At 40.1% G+C, this 18,676-nt stretch overlaps 2 protein-coding genes across 2 annotated transcripts; both read right to left on the bottom strand.

Annotated features, from left to right (window-relative positions):
• Positions 1 to 1,538: 1,538 nt before the first annotated feature.
• Positions 1,539 to 6,363, bottom strand: LOC139647899 (uncharacterized). Its single transcript, XM_071523905.1, has 5 exons — positions 6,254 to 6,363; positions 5,568 to 5,622; positions 4,563 to 4,634; positions 3,059 to 3,143; positions 1,539 to 2,798 (listed from the first exon to the last, which is right to left on the bottom strand). Exons 1-5 carry the CDS (start codon positions 6,311 to 6,313, stop codon positions 2,750 to 2,752), a joined length of 321 nt encoding a protein of 106 aa, XP_071380006.1. The 5' UTR covers positions 6,314 to 6,363; the 3' UTR covers positions 1,539 to 2,749.
• Positions 6,364 to 6,550: 187 nt separating this feature from the next.
• Positions 6,551 to 14,130, bottom strand: ykt6 (YKT6 v-SNARE homolog (S. cerevisiae)). The gene is made up of 8 exons (XM_071523858.1): positions 13,941 to 14,130; positions 13,374 to 13,542; positions 13,103 to 13,185; positions 12,024 to 12,124; positions 11,821 to 11,925; positions 11,330 to 11,395; positions 9,310 to 9,411; positions 6,551 to 9,201 (listed from the first exon to the last, which is right to left on the bottom strand). Exons 2-8 carry the CDS (start codon positions 13,475 to 13,477, stop codon positions 9,166 to 9,168), a joined length of 597 nt encoding a protein of 198 aa, XP_071379959.1. The 5' UTR covers positions 13,478 to 13,542; positions 13,941 to 14,130; the 3' UTR covers positions 6,551 to 9,165.
• Positions 14,131 to 18,676: the final 4,546 nt, after the last annotated feature.

Genomic DNA, 18,676 nt, shown 5'->3' with positions numbered 1-18,676 from the left:
TTTTTGTGAACTGAAAGGGGAATAGAGATGTTGTCTATACAGGGTGAATCTGAAATTAATAAGGCAGCTGACTTAAGTGGAAATATTATGAGGCAGCGGAAGAAGAGAGGAGCATGAGAGGTGAGACATATGAGATACTACGTGCGAGATGTCATTTTTAGTACGCATTTCAAGTACGCCCAGCCTCCACAGTGGAAGCGCTATGACAGGGTGTGTGTTCATCATCACAGGTGTGTATGCTACAATAAACACCAGCCAGCTGTGGAGGAGCTCTGTCACCCACATTCTGTTACCAGACAGATACGACAAAAATAATTTTGTATTAACTAAGTCTCCTCTTGGTTTTGGTTTTGTTCTTCTGGGCTCAGTTTTTCAAAACTTTTAATCTGGATCAGAATTATACAGATTTTCTAATCCCCCTTTTTTGCAGCCTGGGATCAGACTGATGTTGCTGTTTTTGAGTCAGTTTTTCATCTATCTTGCCATCTGTTGGACAAAATTTTTTACAACATGCTGTTAGGCCAAATAGAAGTGGGTGAAACAGAGAGTGAAAGCCAGTTTGTATGTTTGTTCACTTATCCACCCAAGTTTACAATACATAAGAATTTAAAGACATAATTCAGTGTCTTGTTGGATGGCAAAAATAATTCAAAACAAAATTTCCTATTTCTCTGCAAAGGTTCACAATAGCATGTCTTGTTCCAACTTGTCCATTCTTCTGGTATGGGATTTTGTTTTTAAGGTTTTTGTTCTATTAATAAAATGCAACCAGTAAACACTAAATATGAAGCTATATTCAAGATGTAATTCACAATTTCTATAGGCTATAAATAATGCCCTAACTCATTATGATAACCACCCATTAGATTAGGGAACATAACCAAAGGAGATGAATATAAATCACATCAAAAACACATTTATTTCAGCTGAGGCGAACACAGCATCATTAATAACGGTCTGAGGCTAATTTCTATGCAATTGTAGCAGATGGGATTACAAGAGTAAAACCAGTGTCTCTACTACGCTCTACTAAACTACAGTCCCTGCTCTTAACCCAGTTCAGTTAGCTCTGCGGCTCCAACAAGTCACAAAACTGGTTCTGAAAGTGACACAGGGTGTTTCCTCCACTTGATGTGGCCCTGACTGAGATAGCTACTCAAATAGCAGTGATGACACAAACCAAGTCCATTGTGAGTGCAGCCGTCAATTATTAAGCAGTGTGGCTCAGTGGCTGTTGGCCTGTGTCCATCAGCACAGGATGTTCATCCAGCCCACCGCTACTGAGACTCTCATTGTCTGTTTATTCCAAAGGGGCATTATTATAAAGATATTTTGCTGATATTAATTATCTTAGATTAACTGTATGAATGTATGTATTCTAACATATATTATTTTATTAGTATGGGCCTTGATCATAGCAACACAAAAATACAAAATAAAAAAAAAAACAAAAAAACCTGTAAAAATATCCATAGACTTAGAAGTATGTTGTGAGAATACTGCAACTGGACCAAATAAAACACAGTAAATAATAAAACCCCACCCCCCTGCAAAACACACACACACACACATACACGCCCTTTACAAAATGCTTCAAACCCCCACTCTCTCTCCATTCATATATTATGCTAGTTAGAAATATAACATGAAACACGTGAGAAGCAAGGTGAAGAAAATCTTCAACATTATGACATTTGGCAATTGAGTCCAGTTTGATTTTATATGAAAACTGTCACTCATCTAAATCACTGACTTAGCATTTTTTTATGAGACACATTCCACTGTTGTAAATCTGTCAAAAACAACACAAGTCACAGTTTATTATGAAGAGTGAAAAGTCATACAGTAATTGGAATGTCCTGAGTAAAGAAATAAAACAAGCAAAATCAATTCATAGTTTCCCACAGAAAATACTGTCTAAAGAGTAGAGTAATTATTTGATAAACGATAACATGAATCTGTCTATTAAAATGTCACGGAGCAACAGATCATACATGATAAATGATTAATCTGCATACATTCATTCACTCAATATTATGACATGACACATTTTCACCTGGTATCAATACACTTTTCATTTCTAAACATCTTGGCTCCTTTTGCAGCTCCAACAAAATCTTGGAGAGGCATGGACAGAATTAAAATGGACACAAATGCAACCTAGTGATGCCAACATGAGCTTTCTCAAGCATTATAAAGTCATACTAAGGCAGGCTCATCAGAAGAATCAAGTAAATATTCAAGATGCAACTGATCATTTGATGCAGGTGCAACAACATCAAATAAATGAAATTATACTAAATATACCACAAACTACATCAAACACAAGACACGTGGTTAGTCTCACACACACATACACACACACACACACTCATACAAACAGACACGGCTGGCAGCCATTCAGCTTATTGATCGTCGAGGAGAGCAGCGGCCCGAGCTGCTTCATCCCTCAGTAGTGCAGAGTTCACAGGCAGAAACAGAGAAAAGCAGCACAAGTTGACCTGCAAACAAAGTGTTTGGCATCACAGAGGAGCTTCGTCTCAAACCGGAGCCACCTGCAGACAGTTTCTGTTCAAATCCCTTCCCAAACCTGAGGGACACAGGTGGGTGAATCTTCCTCTGATGATTCAGCAACATACAGTACTTTAAGTATATTCTTTGATTAGGAGCAAAGTCTGCTGTCCCAGATTTTAATCCCCCCCCTCCAGTGAGACCAGATCCAGTAAATTTTCAACCAGGAGGCCAGTCGTCACACAGGACTCCTCTGTTGCTCTCTTACCCTCACCTTTCTCTTCTTCCTGAAAAGGGTGAAACACAAATGAGCACATGCCTGTCAGATAAAATCAGATTGTGACGCAATTCGATTTGAACAATGGAGGAAACTGGAAAAACTGCTGTTCATGTGAGACGATTTCTCCCTCTTTGACGAGCTGGGATACAAAGTTCAGACATGTGACACTGAGGCAGGAGCGCAAATGGCAGTTTGCAAGATCGCCGTGCCAACAAAATCAAATAAAGCTCTAGTCGAATCAAGTTAGGGCTTGTGTCTGTTCTTTACCTTTGTGGTGGTGATACCATACACTTCCAGAGGACAGCATAGAGAGCCAGTAGAAAGGCAATGAATACCGCGGCTGCAATTGCACCTATACACAGACATACAGACACACCAAAAAACACAGTAAACATGTGCTCCGATGCACATGTGCAAACACAAACATGTGCAGATTCACAAGCACTCATGCATGCACACACACAAACTGTGATTGTATTAAGCTGTGCTGTATGTGGGAGCTTCTGCAGGGAGTCATCCTGAGTAGGTTTGTCTACCTGCTTCTCTTCCTGATCCAGTTTCCTTTGGGAGTCTGGAGGCTGAATGAACCAGTGTTCCTCCCTAGGAAAACAACTCGTTTTGTGACTGTGTGTGCTTGGGCTCTGGTGCACGCTGCATAACTCTCTCCTCATTTTCCTATCTATCTTCACTGCACTATTGAAAAATTAATACTTCTTCACTCTATAAGAAAAAGGAAAAAGGGTGTCTTCTCAGAGCAGGGGGGGTTTCTTCTTCCCTGTGAGAGTCAGTCTGTTGAGATGTCACTTCGCAGTGCAGTGCAGACCCTTATCCTGCAATCATAATATTACTGACTATTACCAGGACCAGAGGAATTTCACGTTCCCCTCCAAATATTTAGCCTGGCTCTTGTGAACTGACACACTTACTTGATACACTGTGTCTATTTTCTGCCAAGGATAGATAAAAAGAAAATGTTCCAACTTAAAGCAGAAGATCATAATCCAGGACAGAGAACTGGAAGAGGTTGGCATGGGTCTCAACATGGCTACATTTATGTTTTTCTCTCTGGGGAGGCAACAGCATAGCATTTTCCAAATCCGATTAGCCAGTTGTAAGACCAAGGTTACTCAAAACTAAGAGGAGCTTTAGTGCAATGCTATTATTCTAGCATCTGCCTTTGGAACATCAAATCTCAAAACCAACCAACTTATGCCATCAAATACTGCTGCCCATATGAGCCATGTGTCCCATCGAACTGTCCTTGAGCCAGACCCTGAACGCCTCTCTACTCACTCACTGAAGTCACTCTAGATGAGTGTCAGCTAAATGCCTAAAATGTAACAAAATATAATTGAGTCCAGGATAAGATCACAACCAAAAGAGGATTGAGATCAAGTGCAAGACTCAGGCTGAACAGCCAAATTTCAGTAAGAATATACAAATCCTTATGCCCTGATTTTGAACATTAAAACAGAGCAGCTAGGAAAGTTTTGAAAGTCTTGGCCTCTGAATTATCTCGGTCTTGTCTTGATATTTCTACCCAAGAAAGAGAGAACTGTCAAGCATAATCATTCTGGACTATTGAAAGCTTTGTAAGCTATTGTTGGTCTAACTTGATTCCCCTTTGGTTGTGGTCTTGACTCCGACTCAAATAGGTACAGTGTTTGTTTGCCTTTGACTCAAGGTGGTACATATTACTGTAGGTGTTTTTTTCTGACATGTTATGTTCAGTGCCTGTAAGATATCAGGTTTCGGTCAAAGCGGTGCTCACCAGGGATGATCCCACTGCCCCTGGCAAAAGGATCCTCTGTGCTAGAAGGATGAGTGGCAGCTGCAGTTGAACCTTCATGGAAAAAAATAAACAACAGAATTAGTTGAAAACAAGGCTAATATTCAAGCCTATATGTGTGTGTGTTAAATCAATGCAGTATAATATCCTGATACATTTCTCCACAAAACTGAATCAATGCAGACATTAACAGGCTTAATGAGAAACCACAATATTCTATGAAGTGATGTGATTTAAAATGACACAAAAAGCTCCCTGATAGACGGCTTTAAGTCTGAAAGTCTAGTATTCGAAGTGTGCCTTTTTCATTATTAATATACAGGGGGTGGACTAAATAATGGAAACACCTCACAATATATGAATAACAATAAGGAGTAGGGCCACCCTTTGCCTTCAAAACAGCTTCAGTCCTTCTTAAACTATCATACAAGTCTGACAAGTAAACTGTGTGTAGTGGGAAATTGTGTCTTTATTCTGCAACCAGCAATAAACACCAGCTTTGGCAAGCGCACCATGTTCAGTTTCTGTTGAGACTGTGTCAGAGGTGTTTATTCAGTTCTGTGGAAATTTTTGAGACTGTAGTTTCATGGTGTTTAGCAACTATCCAGTTACGTGTCTATCGGTTCCTGTTGGTTAGTTAGGACTTGTGACCATTCTTCTTTACCAGTGCAGTTTGTCTGTTTGTGGCAAATTATGTCATGACTTTCCAGACTGTTCCCCTTTCCATGTTAAAATAATTTGCAGATTTTGTGATTCTCTGGTGATTAATATTAGTGTGGTTATGAGAGAGAGGGAGAGAGAGAGAGAGAGAGAGAGAGAGAGAGAGAGAGAGAGAGAGAGAGAGAGAGAGAGAGAGAGAGAGAGAGAGAGAGAGAGAGAGAGAGAGAGAGAGAGAGAGAGAGAGAGAGAGAGAGAGAGAGAGAGAGAGAGAGAGAGAGAGAGAGAGAGAGAGAGATAAGTCAGTAACGAATGCCTGTAAAACCTCACCATTTCTCTGCTGAACAGCATTTAAGAGTTGCCAAGTGAGTTCTGGGTCAGCCATCTGAAAGTGCAGCAAAACACATTCATGTTTTTGAAGAAATGTGGAGCAGAGGTCACAGGCAGGACATGACACACCACCCCACTCCACAACTTGACTGTGCAAAAATGCATATCTTGTTTGGATTATCTGAATTATCCAATTGTGATATTTGGAATACGGAGGAGAGAAAGGAGGAAATAAAGAAAGAAAAAGACTAGATGGATGGATAAGATAGCTAAGGGAGGGGGGGGGGGGGGGGGCTCATTACGGGAAGTCCTACAATGTGGAAAATCAGAGTGCAGGGCCACGACTGGAGCAAGATAAGAAAACATAAATGGGCCATATATTTCCAAAACATTTGCGTCGCGTCGCAACAGGTTCTGCTGCAGCTCACGGAAGCATGAGTCTAGATAAGTGATTTAAGTTGAGAGGGTTTAATGAAATACTCATTGCAGGCTTGTAAAAACAGAAGGGAGTAAAATGGGAGTAAATTGCCAAGTTGCAGCAGTCGTAATGTGGAGTGGATAACATTTGCACGACTGCTGATCATTTGCTGGCCTGCAGAGAAAGTCACTCTTTCACCAGTGCTGTTTTGTTTTGGCATGTTCTGGTAAACAGTAAATGCGCATATTTCTCCACTGTTTTCTCTTACCTCTGGGCGGTTTCCATCGCTGACGAGAGTCTTGCTCTTGTTTTTCACCTCCGTCCACATTTCCGAGGCTCCGGTCAGTCTTCTATCAGTTCATGCTGTTTTCTCCTCACTTCAGCTATGCAGGGAGAAGCGCCTCTCGCGCTGCCTTCAGGTGCTGCTCGTTCGTTCCAGGTCTTCTGTCTTGTGTACGTATCCCGCATTGAAGCGGATAAAAGTGCTTGTTTGGTGGCTGTTATTTTATTTTTTGAGACCAAACGGCACAGAACACAGAGTATCAGGCATGCAATCCATGTTTATTCAAAACAAGAAAAATGTGACAGCAAAACGTTAGAGTGCAGGTAGAAACATTATGCTACACAAATACTAATTGACACAGAATGCCAAGCAATAACATATAGTATAACAATAAAAAACAATTTGTTGAAACGGCCTCCATGCTCACCGCCGCCTAAGTCACATTTCATGGTGGTATTTATTTGCCACATTTTGGGATCGTTCATGTTCTCTCCAACAACACTTGAAGGCATCAGTTTCTCATCAGCTGACCTTGCAGAAAGGCGGAGCGAAAACACCACACAGCCTTTAGTTTGCTGATAAATATACAGCATGTGTGACGAAAACACTGTCTGCACTGCACGGGGCAACTTTTCACACCTATCACTTGTAAGGGGATTTCCTGCGATACCTTACTGCCACTTCAGATACATAACTGCAGCGTGAATTCCTGATTAAAACAAAAGACATGGCACACCAGAAGCCTTTTTTTTCTTCTTTATCTAGGCAAGATTACATGTTCTGTAAACAGTTAGTTTCAGTGACTCAAAGTTCCAAAACAAAATGTTAATACAGACAGAAAAGACTGTTCATAAATTCGATCCTTAATTTCAATTTGCAGACGATAACTGGATTATAAATTGTAATGCAGACTGTTTAATTTAACACACTGGACAGTGAAACTTGAACTGTAAAAAGCTACAGCATAATTCTGTATATTCGATGTATTTCCAAATTCAGCACATTTAAAACTTTGCAAGAAAATCCAACTTTAAACAAATGGTTCACAAATACCCCTGGACAAGCTTCACATGGGAGAGAGTTAGTCATAAGAATATACAAAGGTCAAGTTACTGTCCTTTATGGGAAATATTGTTTGCCGTTTATGCTCCCTATTAAGAGACATCAACCGACAGTCTGCAGAGCTATTGCACAGAAGTTTATACTGTAAAAGCATTAAGAGCAACTCAGATCACACACACACACACACACAACAGTCCTCACACAACCACAGTCACACGGACATCAATGCAGTCTACACGTTGTACATCAGCAAAAGTCATACATACAGCAGAAACAAAGCAGAGAAACATCTAAAATACAGAACCAAAGGCATCTCTTCGTCTTAAGTTGATCAACAGTTCTGTACTGCAAGCACCTGAAGGGATTTCTACCCATTCAGAGATCCGTCCAAAGCAAACTGAGTACTTTGCAAATGATACTGACAGCGGGAAGAAATAACAGCTGTGTGATCAATGTGGAGTGTATCATACCATGTCAGGCCTGTGAAATCACCCAAATTACAGTGGCATCACTCTACAGAGCCCTGTTATCTCTTTTCACACATTAATTACACCCATTTTACATAAAACTCAACCAGCACAGAAAAGGTGGCCATAGAGAATGTGGGCCTTTGATGGCATCTTACGTCGGAGTGCTGGTCAAGGATCAGATTTGCTTTTTGACCACAATGAATATGATGGTAAAATGTCAGTGATCACAGGTTTGAGGGGTCTGATACATACAAGCCCTGGACAGATGAGACCCAAGTGGGTGTCATTAGCTCTAATGACCAGCTCCATGTATCTTGGCTATAAAAAAGAAAGTATGGCTACTGTATACTGAGTGTAAAACAGAAAAGCTCACAAAACCTGTCCTCATTAGACTGCAGTCTTTAACAGGACAGGGGATTACATGTACGCCATACTGCAATAAGGCTCGGTCTATGGAGAACATCTATCTATTCTATAGTTTGCATCCCTACTCCCACTTCTCATCAGCATCACCAGGCAATAACACAATCACCCAAAGTGGGAATGTTTCTTTTAAGTGTTCACACTATGAAATGCAAGAAAATCACGGAACTTCACCCAATCTAGAAAAGCAAAGATGCTTAAAAATCATTGTACAATTCAGTGGGATTTCAATCTCACATGTCCAAGCAGCCACTTGCTGCTGTCTTGGCTCACATTACAGTTTCTGGAATGACCGCAACATGGAGGCCCATTGAAAAGATAACCTTATGGCCTTAATGCAGGAGTGAACAAATAGGGCCACCTAGTGGGCAGAATAAGGTATGTCTGCAAGAAAAACAGCTTACTTCTGTCTTGGAGGATTTCACCTCAGCAGTGACATTAGTTCAAAAGATAAGAACATGAGATTGTCAGAGTTGCCTTGAAGCGAAAGCACAGACAAACTTAGTTAATCCCCTTTCAAAATTTCCACAGAGCTGAGATCAAACTCCATTAAGAATTGATTCAATCTGAATACATTAAATGTTTTGAAGACATTTCAACAACACACCACCAATACACAAGTTCACACTATTATGTCCTCAGCTGGTATTGAAACACCACAAAGATGTTTACCCTTTGAAAGGTTAAAATAATTCAAATATTACTTTTTCCCTGACCAAACCCCATCAGTCCTTCAGCCCCCATCAGTCAGAGTCCAGATATTTCACATCTAGACTGGCCACCACCTTCCACCCCTTCTTGCTCTGTCCTGGCGCCCCGTCCTGGGTGGGACAGCATTCATTCTGTCCTTTGTGCTGAGAGCTGGTGGCTGGTGCATGATGGGAGTTGTAGGAAAAGCAGAAAGGCAGAGAGAGGCATGTCCACGAGGACTAGGCAGCAGCATCACATGATTTCACAGCATGAGTTTTGCTTCCGTGCCTGCGGGGTTAAATGCACACAGTCAAGCACCTAAACAAAGACTGGAGAATGTCTGTTCAGCATAGAGACAAACAGTCCACTGTTATCAGCCGAGGCTCCAGTACTTACAGTCTTATAGAAGGCTTTGGACTGGTTTCCCAGGTGCTCCGACTTTGCCACAAGATCGTCCAGTTTCTCTCCTCTCTCCAACAGACTTTCCATGGTGTTGTGCTACAGAGACAAAACATTTATTAGTTGTACTAGATGATGTGCAATGTTAAGCAGAGTATGACGTGAGACACTGGGGACACACTGCATAACTTTCAGACGATTATAGCCAGGATTTGACTACCTCGACTGATTTCAGAGACCTGACCGATATGATTTTTATGACTTGAATCTTGTCTCGACATGGTCCTGTAGTGTGAGCTGGTCAACAACTCAAATCTGGACGAGGACCAGTAAGAGAATGGAAAAAGACAGGGAGTACGGAAAGAAAAATGCTCCGTGCTCAGTGTATTCGTGTGAGAGCTGGTGATAGGCCACCTTCTGGTTTGAAAATGTTGCCATCAACCTTTATGTGTGCGCCTTGACTTCTGCCCAAGCATAACGCTGCCACCATAGTGACAGAGGTGGATAAAACTGAAACAACATTTTCCTCAAAACCTACTCAAAATGTAATTTGTAGCTCAAGATGTTAATACTTCCAGCTTGGGTGTAATTTCGTAATTTGGTCTCAAGTTGCATTTAAATTAAACCTGGAACTTTTTTTTTTTTTTTTAGATAGGTATCTGCAACAGGAGGCCATACCTCACAACTTTCCCCATTAATGCAAATACACTGACAATAGACTCTATTGACATTGTCATTGACATTTGTGGTACCCGGAAATGAGGTCTGCGTGAAAACTCTGCTTTCTCCTCTCAGGTTAGGACCCAGGGAGGGTGTGATCCCCAAATCCAACTTGTGTGTGATGCTACATCAGAAGATGAAAAAATCTGCCAATTCCAGTCTTGAAGTGTGTGATGTAGGGTTGCACGATTCTGGATAAAATGAGAATCTCGATTTTCTTGCTTAGAATTGAGATCACGATTCTCTCACGATTTTTAAGCAAAACAATTTTTAATATAATTTTTTACTGCACTCTTTTGCTTGATACAGACAGAAACAGCAAAAAAATATGATAATGCCTATAATGGGACTGTCACATCAACTTTGCGGGTCAAATGGGCTTCAGACAGTACACACACAATGTCATTAGGCTAAGGACTAAATTCCAATGAAATTTAAATTTAATTAACAGAATAAACTTCTCCAATCTCCAGCTAGTTTATTCCGCCATACATTTCATTCTGTGCACACAGCAGCAGAGCATTAAGTATAGCCTTAGTTACAGGAGTCTTTGGGAAATTACCTGGCTTCCTGAATCTTTTTTTTTTTTTTTTTTTTTTTCGGGTTGCGGATCGGTTTCGGGTCGTTGTTTTGTGTGTATGAAAATGGGTCTGGCGGGTTTGGATGTGTCGGATCGGGTGGTCGCAGGTTGAAAAAAAAACCTGACCAGCGCATCACCAATGTAAACAGTAAACTGATAACTCCTAATCTGCTGCCCTACAAACGTTAACGGTAAGTAGCATCATTACCTTGTGGTATTTAAGTAATGTTAGTGGAATTAGTTTATTGATAACCGTGTGGTAATGCATTGGGCCTGTCAAAGATATGAGCTTGTTTTGTAACGGACAAAACAGCTTAATTCAAACGCTTGATGAATCCAACACATATAAAAACAATTAACTTACATCTCTCTTCTTTTATTTAGAACACAACCTTTGAACAAGTGTTCTCCCGTGTGTGTCTACTGGTTTCCATTTTGTCTCTCTCTGGAATTGTTTTCCTTTCTGCCCTCTCTGCATGTGCGCATTTCGTCACGTGGTGAACTGGTGTTGTCACTTGTTAGGAGCGCTTGGTTTGATGCAACAGATGTCCCTGATTAACATGCGACAGAATCGTTGTAATTTAGAAATGAAATCGCATAGAGGTATGAATCGAGATCGCGATTTTAATATGATTAATTGTGCAGCCCTAGTGTGATGTCTACCAATTTGAGCCTGTCGAGTCATGTAGTGTGTCCCAGCTTAAGGTGGTATTTTACCAAAATGATCTTTGTCTCATCCAGCTCAGCCTGCACTTTGGTCATTGCATCTGCTTCCCTGGGGTTCTGGGAAGAAAAAGAAGCTGTCAGGCATCACCTTCTTTCTATTATACAAATTGTTTTAAAGCTACATGTTGATTATATCCAGGAAAGGAATACACCAACATCTGGCAAACAAGCTCCTTGATCGACCAATCATCGTGCCACAAAAGAATCGGCATGAATTTCACTTTCAAGCCTCCACTATTAAAGAGTGACTTATCACCAAACCTGGTGCCCAGGTGATGTCACCTTATATAGAGTACAATAGTTGGTGACATCATCTGGCAGATGGTAATTTCATCCTTTGAGTGAGGAAATTTAGCAACTCTGGAGGCACAAAAGTGAATTTAATAGTTTTCTCAGCACACAATCGTAGTCTGCCATTTGCCAAAATGTTGGTGTTTTCCGTTGATGGTTCTTTTATTTAAGTAAATAGATCACACATGAACCTGGTATTTAGAAAGGTGAATATCCAGGGCTTTGTAGTTGATGGTTTCAGGGGTACCAGAAGGCCAGTCTATGCTATCCACTTGCCTGGAGAACTCCTCTAATACCTACAAAGGCAGACAGTAATCAATATTGAAGCTGGCTGCAAAATGCAAGGAATAATGGTAAACAAACAGTATTTTATGTATCTGCAGTCTGTACTCACCTTGTCTAGCAATGTGAAACAGACTCTCTGTGGGTATTCAGTATCTGCTATGACCACAGCACTCAGATTGTCATTTCTCACATACACGTGGCACAGATACTCTGAAGGGAGGAGAAACAAGGTGTGATCAAAACAAAGTCACTTAAAGACAATGGAACGACAATCACATTTCCCAATGTCATGGTATTGTTTAACTTAGGGCATGATGAAGTAAATTCACATAGGTATGTCCCTTTGCTGATAAGAAACGCAACATTAAACTGACAGATTTTTGAATGCAGAATGGCATGCATCGGGGCTGCACTTGCCCTGGCATTTGTTAACATTAATTTTGGTTAACACAAGCTCCATAAAGTGTTATGAGATATGTCTGCCATTTTGATAACTAGGCGTATTTGATGCTGAGGGAGTAGAGTGAGTGTTTATGTGTTGCGTACCAGGAACAGCACGAAAGAGAGAGAAGGGCAACTGAGAGCTTGCCTTCGTGGCTGGCAAGAGTAACGTAGCCTGGTGTAACATTTCAGTTATGTGGCTATTTGCAGTTTCTCACTTCTTTCCTTATCTTTAACATGCATGATATTGTTCCGACTAATATAGTTAGGTATACAAAACTGACAAAAGCAAAGGACCTGGTCTGTGTGCGAGTAGCAGAGAAAGAAAGAAAGAGAAAGTGAAAGACAGACTTCTGTGTTGATAAACCAAGGCTCATACTTTCTTCATTTCTTATTAAATTTGACATGTGGCATTTCAAATATATCATGATTTTCACAGTAGTTTTTTTCCCCTCAAAAATTAATTTACTTTAGCACTGATTGTATTGTCAGTGTTAACTAGATGCTTCAGACTTGATGACAACACAAAGTGGATGGTGATGGGCCACACCCTAACAACCTAATGAGAATTATCTGAGCATAGAGAAAGAGGCACCAAAGCAGTTGTAACAAATTAGATGAACCATCAAAAACTGGAATAACGCCACCGTTCGCATTAGGAATCCATTAGCCAACTACCAAAGTCTGTGGTGAAATTGGATAAAGATTAAAAATATTTCAGAATGGACTGCATGTTCTCATTTTTACCTTGTTCTTTGACAGAGGCACGGGTTCCATGTGATGTCCGCTCAACAATCAAGGCACTGGTGAAGGTCATGAACTCCTGGACACTACACCAACCAAGACAAGGATATCATTGACGGACAAATTGCTAGTTTTACTGCAAAATCAAACTAAAAAGAGAACACTAAAATGCCACCGCGTACTGTATACTTTCCAATAAAATTTAAGCATCCGAGCATACTTGAGAAATACAAGGTAACTAAAGTCAATTATATTTTTTGTCAGTCAGCCCCACCTGGAGCGCTGAAAGAAGCTGAAGGAGGAGAGGTCGTAGGCCGCTTTGAGGAGATTGGCTCTGGTCATTCCTTTGTTAAGGATGCTGAGACTGTAGAGCTTCATGCTGGCGCCGGATCAGTTATGGTCAGGCAGTCACAGTAGATACGACCAGAGGGCCCAGTGATCAGCTTTACAAAATGACACAAGCACAATCACATGAGAGCATTATCCGTATCCAGCTTACGCTAGCTTGCTAACATTAAGGCAGCTAAAGAAAGCTTGCCCGCTGCGCTAACGTTACCGATTGAAATGCAGCTGACTCGCTGTAAAAGTGGTCGCCTGATAGCTAGCTAGCTAACCTGCTATCGTAAATCATGATCTGCTAAAGTACTACTCGTCTTGGTCATGATGATGATGATAGCTGGTTAACTGTCAGTAACTAGTAAAATATTACCAGAGAGTAATGTTAGCGTGGATATCTAAGTTTACGACGACTTAGATACATTTTAAAAGCAAGTCAAGACAAACTGTAGCCTAGCTAAGTTAATGTTGTTGGCTAGCGCTATCTGGTCTTTGAAGGCCTTACCAGACAAAACAGCACCAAACTGTTTGATTCCTCTTTAGGAGAAACAGCGGATGTTTGTATTCCACAGTAACGAATTTTTTTGGTAGCTATCCCGGAACTCTGACAAGCTTTCAATCTAAAAAAAAAAAAGCTAACGCTAACTAAATAGTTTTCAAGATGCTAGTCAACGACCAATCACCACGTCACGATCCTCAAACAGTCCAACAGATTAATGTCTCCGTCGGGAACACACACCGGCGTACGAAAGTTCCTGTTAGAAAGAAACCACCTGTTGATGTAAAGCCATATTTATAGCCCTACAATGAAGTTATAATCATTGCAATAGGAAACTTTATTGCTTATAACTCTCATTTACTCCATGTGCTTAACATCCCCGTCTCCATCAGGCAATACAGTTATTTTAATGCAGAACTTTTTTTGTGCAGCCTAATGACAGGCTAATCATAGCAGAGATAGGCCTACTATCCCTCATTCATTAATGTATAAATTAATAATATTGATGTGATGTCATTTTTATTATTATGATTGCTATTATTATTATTATTAGTAGGCTAGTAGTAGTAGTAGTAGTAGTAGTAGGCTAATAGTATTAGAAAAGTGAACAGCTTAGGTAAGGTAATGACGTTACCAACTGTCTTTACTACCAAAGATCTGGCACCATAATTTGATGTTTTCCCAGGTGATTTTGCTCCATTTAACAATTTCCTCCTGGCCACTTACCTCAGTGGTAAGTGTTTTCCATGGTAGAAGTGTGCCGGTAAATTCATTTCCAGGGCAACATATTGAAAAGGTTTTGGCATGGAAACAGAGCCCTTTAGGCGCATCTGTTGACAGACGGTTGTGGCAGGGTAAGAGATGTTTTATTTTTTCCTGGAACCAAGGTTTGGTTGCCATAGATGTTAAAGCAACAATGTCAGTGAGAGGGCCAACTACTTAGCCTACTGCATAGGCTACCTGCTCAATGTTTTCCTTAAATGTAGCCTAGCCTACTAGTCCTCAAAATCTATAAGGTCGCATAGTGGAATTAAGGTTAGGCTGGGAATTTTAATGCATAATCTGTTTTTTCTTGACTAATTGACTGTTGGAGCTGATTACCATATGGCACATCCAATGTGCCCATGAGGATGCTGACTGGACCTGCTGTGCGCAAGAACGGAGATGAATCCATAGGTTATTCATAAAATTAAAATCTGCCCTGCTTTTCCGAAAGATTTAAATTCAACGACAAATAGCTTAAAAGTCGTGCAAAATAGCCTACTACAAGTATGTAAGACGTGTTAAAGACTCACAATTGAATGCATCGTGATTTTGGTCAAAAATCCCGGGAATACGATAATGTTTAGCCGATTCAATTCGGCGGATTAAAATTGTATTTAGACTGCACGGATTTCGAGTTGCTGCACCGTTAAAGCAGAATCTTGGGATCTTAAAAAACAACTCCTGAATCTACCTGGAAAGGACGATTAGCCTACTCTTCCACCGCAGAGCATAGTCAGCAGGAAATGTATAAATGCATGACATGGATCCTCGTCATGATGCGATGGATAAGGTAAAAATTCAGATTCAACTCCATAAAGCTCCATTCCTCTAAGCTTTTGCGGACATATGGCTTGTCCTTCTGCATGATGTTGTGTCCATGTTCCCTTTCGTTTCAGTCTTTCTCATCTGCAATCCATTGATCAGTTCATTATGGCACAGATAGAAGAAAATGTTTCGCATGTAAACGCTCTACAAGACCCTGTATGAATATTATAGAAGTAGCCTATTATAGTGATTTGTCGTTAGTAATCCGACTGCATACTTGTGGGGAAAATTGCTCGTTGGTTGAATCAGAAGCATGCTTGGAGGGAAAATATTGAGTTTTGAGATCATCATACTCCAAACTATAGGAAGATCTTGAAAGTGTGATACTAAAAACACTATTCAAAGTACAGTCTAGATTTTGGAATGCATTTTTACTTTATATTCTAAGGATTTAGGAGGCAAAGTAACATAAACATAATCGAAGTAGGCTAACCAAATTACGTTTAAAAGATTACGTAATAACAGTAATTTATCGGTAATAGTAGCCTAATCTGTAATGGATTACATTTTGAAAGTACATCTATCCATTCCTGGCCCTATGACAGACCTGATGTAGCCTACAATACCAGGTTATGCAAAATAATGCAAAATAGTGAATTAATCAAATGTGTGATGAATTTTATTCTAAAAAACAGACAGATAGATAGATAGATAGATAGATAGATAGATAGATAGATAGATAGATAGATAATTTAATTATGATTGCTTTAATTCCATTTTAGTGCTCAGTGGGGAAAGCTGAACAACAGAAAGGATGTTTTGGTCCACAGAGTAGTGTCATAGCCTGTGGCCCACCAGGGATCACATGCCACTAGCTCCTCCTTAGTTTGGTGTTTGGTAGGTTAGGTTTTATAGGTTTGTTGCTAAATAGACCCATCTAGATTAAATTCTCCCTAAATGATGATGATGTTCCTATTAAAAGTACTGTGGCAGAATTTTGCATCAGCTTTTTAAGTAAATCCAATACGATGTGATTAAATTTGTCTCATCTGACACAAATAAGTTACAGACATTGTTTGTCATGTTGTATTCACTAAGAAGCTGATACAAAATGCTGCTGTACTCTTGAGTAAAGTGCAGTCTTGCATTTTTGCTTTCATCACTTCTCTTTTTAGATCAAGCTTGTCATGCTCTGATAGCGGACATAGGTCAAAGTCTTGACACTTGGAGGAAGTATGTTGAAAATAGGCCTATATGTTTTCCCACTGAGCTCAATAGGCATATTTCATGCAGCCGCCATCTTGGAATCGAAAGCGAGGCTAAGCTGGGGGCCTCCAAGAGGAAATCCCCTTGGAAATCCCGGCCGCGGTATACTTGGGCCGGGAGCTAAACAACAATGGCGTGGACTACCAATCTTGAGCTGTTACCAAAGTTTACAATGAACAATGTAGAAAAAATGGGCCGAGGAGGGATCTCGAATACCAAGAGCAGTCTTCCTGAAAGCACAATACACACATAAGCTTGTGAAAATGCATTGTATTTGTTCTAGCTTTGCTTTGTGCTGTTTGTTAATTGGTATGCTAACATTTGGTCATTTTATCCAACGATTTTACAGTCAGGAGGAGCGAGGCAGCCAGGCAGTGTTGTGAGGGCAAGGGCATTTCGCTCAGAGGAAAAATGACACCCCTTACAATGTTCAGGTAGCTGGTTAGTAGACAATTTAGTGCTTAAGTTCAAGTTCAGACGTTCATGACATTATCACCTTTCTTTGCTGGAGCAGAACATACCACAGGAACCAGTAGCGTATGCTTGAGAGCTGGATGCATATTACTGGGTGTATATTATTCATGGTATAATGAACGTCAGGGTTTGTTTGATAGATCTAGGCTACCACTAAATTGTTTCTGTAAGGGTATGTTAAGGGTGTCATGCCATTGTTTCGACAGCCCATTATTCCGAAACCCTAATAGTCCGAAACCTCCATGCCTGGCTCCATCCACAACCGTGGCTTCTGACAACCTTGACCGTAAACTTGCTCTAACCCTAACCTCAGTGACCCCATGCCTCAACCCAACCACCTCCAGGATAATGGGCTGTCGGACAAATGGGCTTTCGGTCCAATGGGTGGACATTTTTCGGACTATTGGGGTTTCGGAATAATGGGCAGTCCCCGTGTTAAGTCCCAGCAGGGGACCATCATGGATCATGGGTTTTCAATGAAGAAATAAAACAGCAGCTAGCCAAGCAGCACTCTGATGACATAATACTGTAGCTGATGGTTTTACATATATATATATATATATATATATATATATATATATATATATATATATATATATATAACTATTGAAAATCCATAAATCTACACAATAAACAACTTGGTATATATTAAGTTTGTGCTTTTTGCTTATACTTTTTATACTTTTTTATGGTACATCATGGAAGGGGATTACACTTTGCAAGATATCACAAGTGAGACCACTCACAGATCAACCTGTATTTTTATGTTGAGTAGAAGCAGGGTGAAAATTCAGCAGAAATTTACTCCATTAGAGCCTTGGTAAATACCCTACACTATTTTGAAGTAAAAACAGATACTCTTAAGTAATTAAGTAAATAAGTAAGTAAGTAAACAAGCAAGCAATTAAGTAAATAAGTAAGTGAGTAAGTAAGTAAGTAGGCCTAAGTAAGCAAGTAAGTATGAATGAATGAATGAATGAATTTTTTATTTACGTGTCATGCCACTTAGGTGGCCCATCCCACATGGGATTACAAGACACGGATAAACAAAATTTCAGTTTGCTATAGTTGTAAACAATACTCAATTCATTACAATAAGCACATGAAGTACATTCCGGTACTATAATACTCCTAATATGACAAGAACAAATACCCATGGAAAAGAAAAAAAAAGAGAAAAGAACATAAGTACATCATCTCATCTATACAGTGCTATTTTCCTTGTAGCCGAAGCTTTTTCTAAATAGTCAGCAATTAAAAAGCTTTTGTGTTTAAACAACCATGCCAGTAAGTAAGTAAGCAACTAAGTAAGTAAGTAATTAAGTGAGTGAGTGAGTAAGTAAGTAAGTAAGTAAGTAAGTAAATAAGTGAGTAAGTAAGTAAGCCAACACAAGATGATCAACAGAGTTTTCAGCCACTAGTGACGCTAGTGAGCAAAGTGGGTCCCCATACAACAACAAAAACACTTCATG

The sequence above is a fragment of the Centroberyx affinis genome, unplaced genomic scaffold, assembly GCF_046629955.1.
Source record: "Centroberyx affinis isolate AG114_WGS23_722 - 3 ecotype Tasmania unplaced genomic scaffold, CSIRO-AGI_Caff_v1 ptg001129l_1, whole genome shotgun sequence".
Taxonomy (NCBI): domain Eukaryota; kingdom Metazoa; phylum Chordata; class Actinopteri; order Beryciformes; family Berycidae; genus Centroberyx; species Centroberyx affinis.
The sequence above is the reverse complement of the archived record's forward strand: the minus strand, read 5'-3'. Positions and strand labels throughout refer to the sequence as shown.

What these genes read in the sequence shown, in the direction of transcription:
- LOC139647899 (XM_071523905.1), bottom strand. Translation starts at nt 6,313, where the DNA reads ATGTGGACGGAGGTGAAAAACAAGAGCAAGACTCTCGTCAGCGATGGA. An exon ending in TGCTGTTCAGCAGAGAAATG is followed by an intron (nt 4,635 to 5,567) that starts GTGAGGTTTTAC and finishes TTTTCCATGAAG; the next exon opens with GTTCAACTGCAGCTGCCACT. An exon ending in GGGCAGTGGGATCATCCCTG is followed by an intron (nt 3,144 to 4,562) that starts GTGAGCACCGCT and finishes GTCTGTGTATAG; the next exon opens with GTGCAATTGCAGCCGCGGTA.
- ykt6 (XM_071523858.1), bottom strand. Translation starts at nt 13,477, where the DNA reads ATGAAGCTCTACAGTCTCAGCATCCTTAACAAAGGAATGACCAGAGCC. An exon ending in AGCTTCTTTCAGCGCTCCAG is followed by an intron (nt 13,186 to 13,373) that starts GTGGGGCTGACT and finishes TGGTTGGTGTAG; the next exon opens with TGTCCAGGAGTTCATGACCT. An exon ending in ATGAGACAAAGATCATTTTG is followed by an intron (nt 9,412 to 11,329) that starts GTAAAATACCAC and finishes TTGTCTCTGTAG; the next exon opens with CACAACACCATGGAAAGTCT.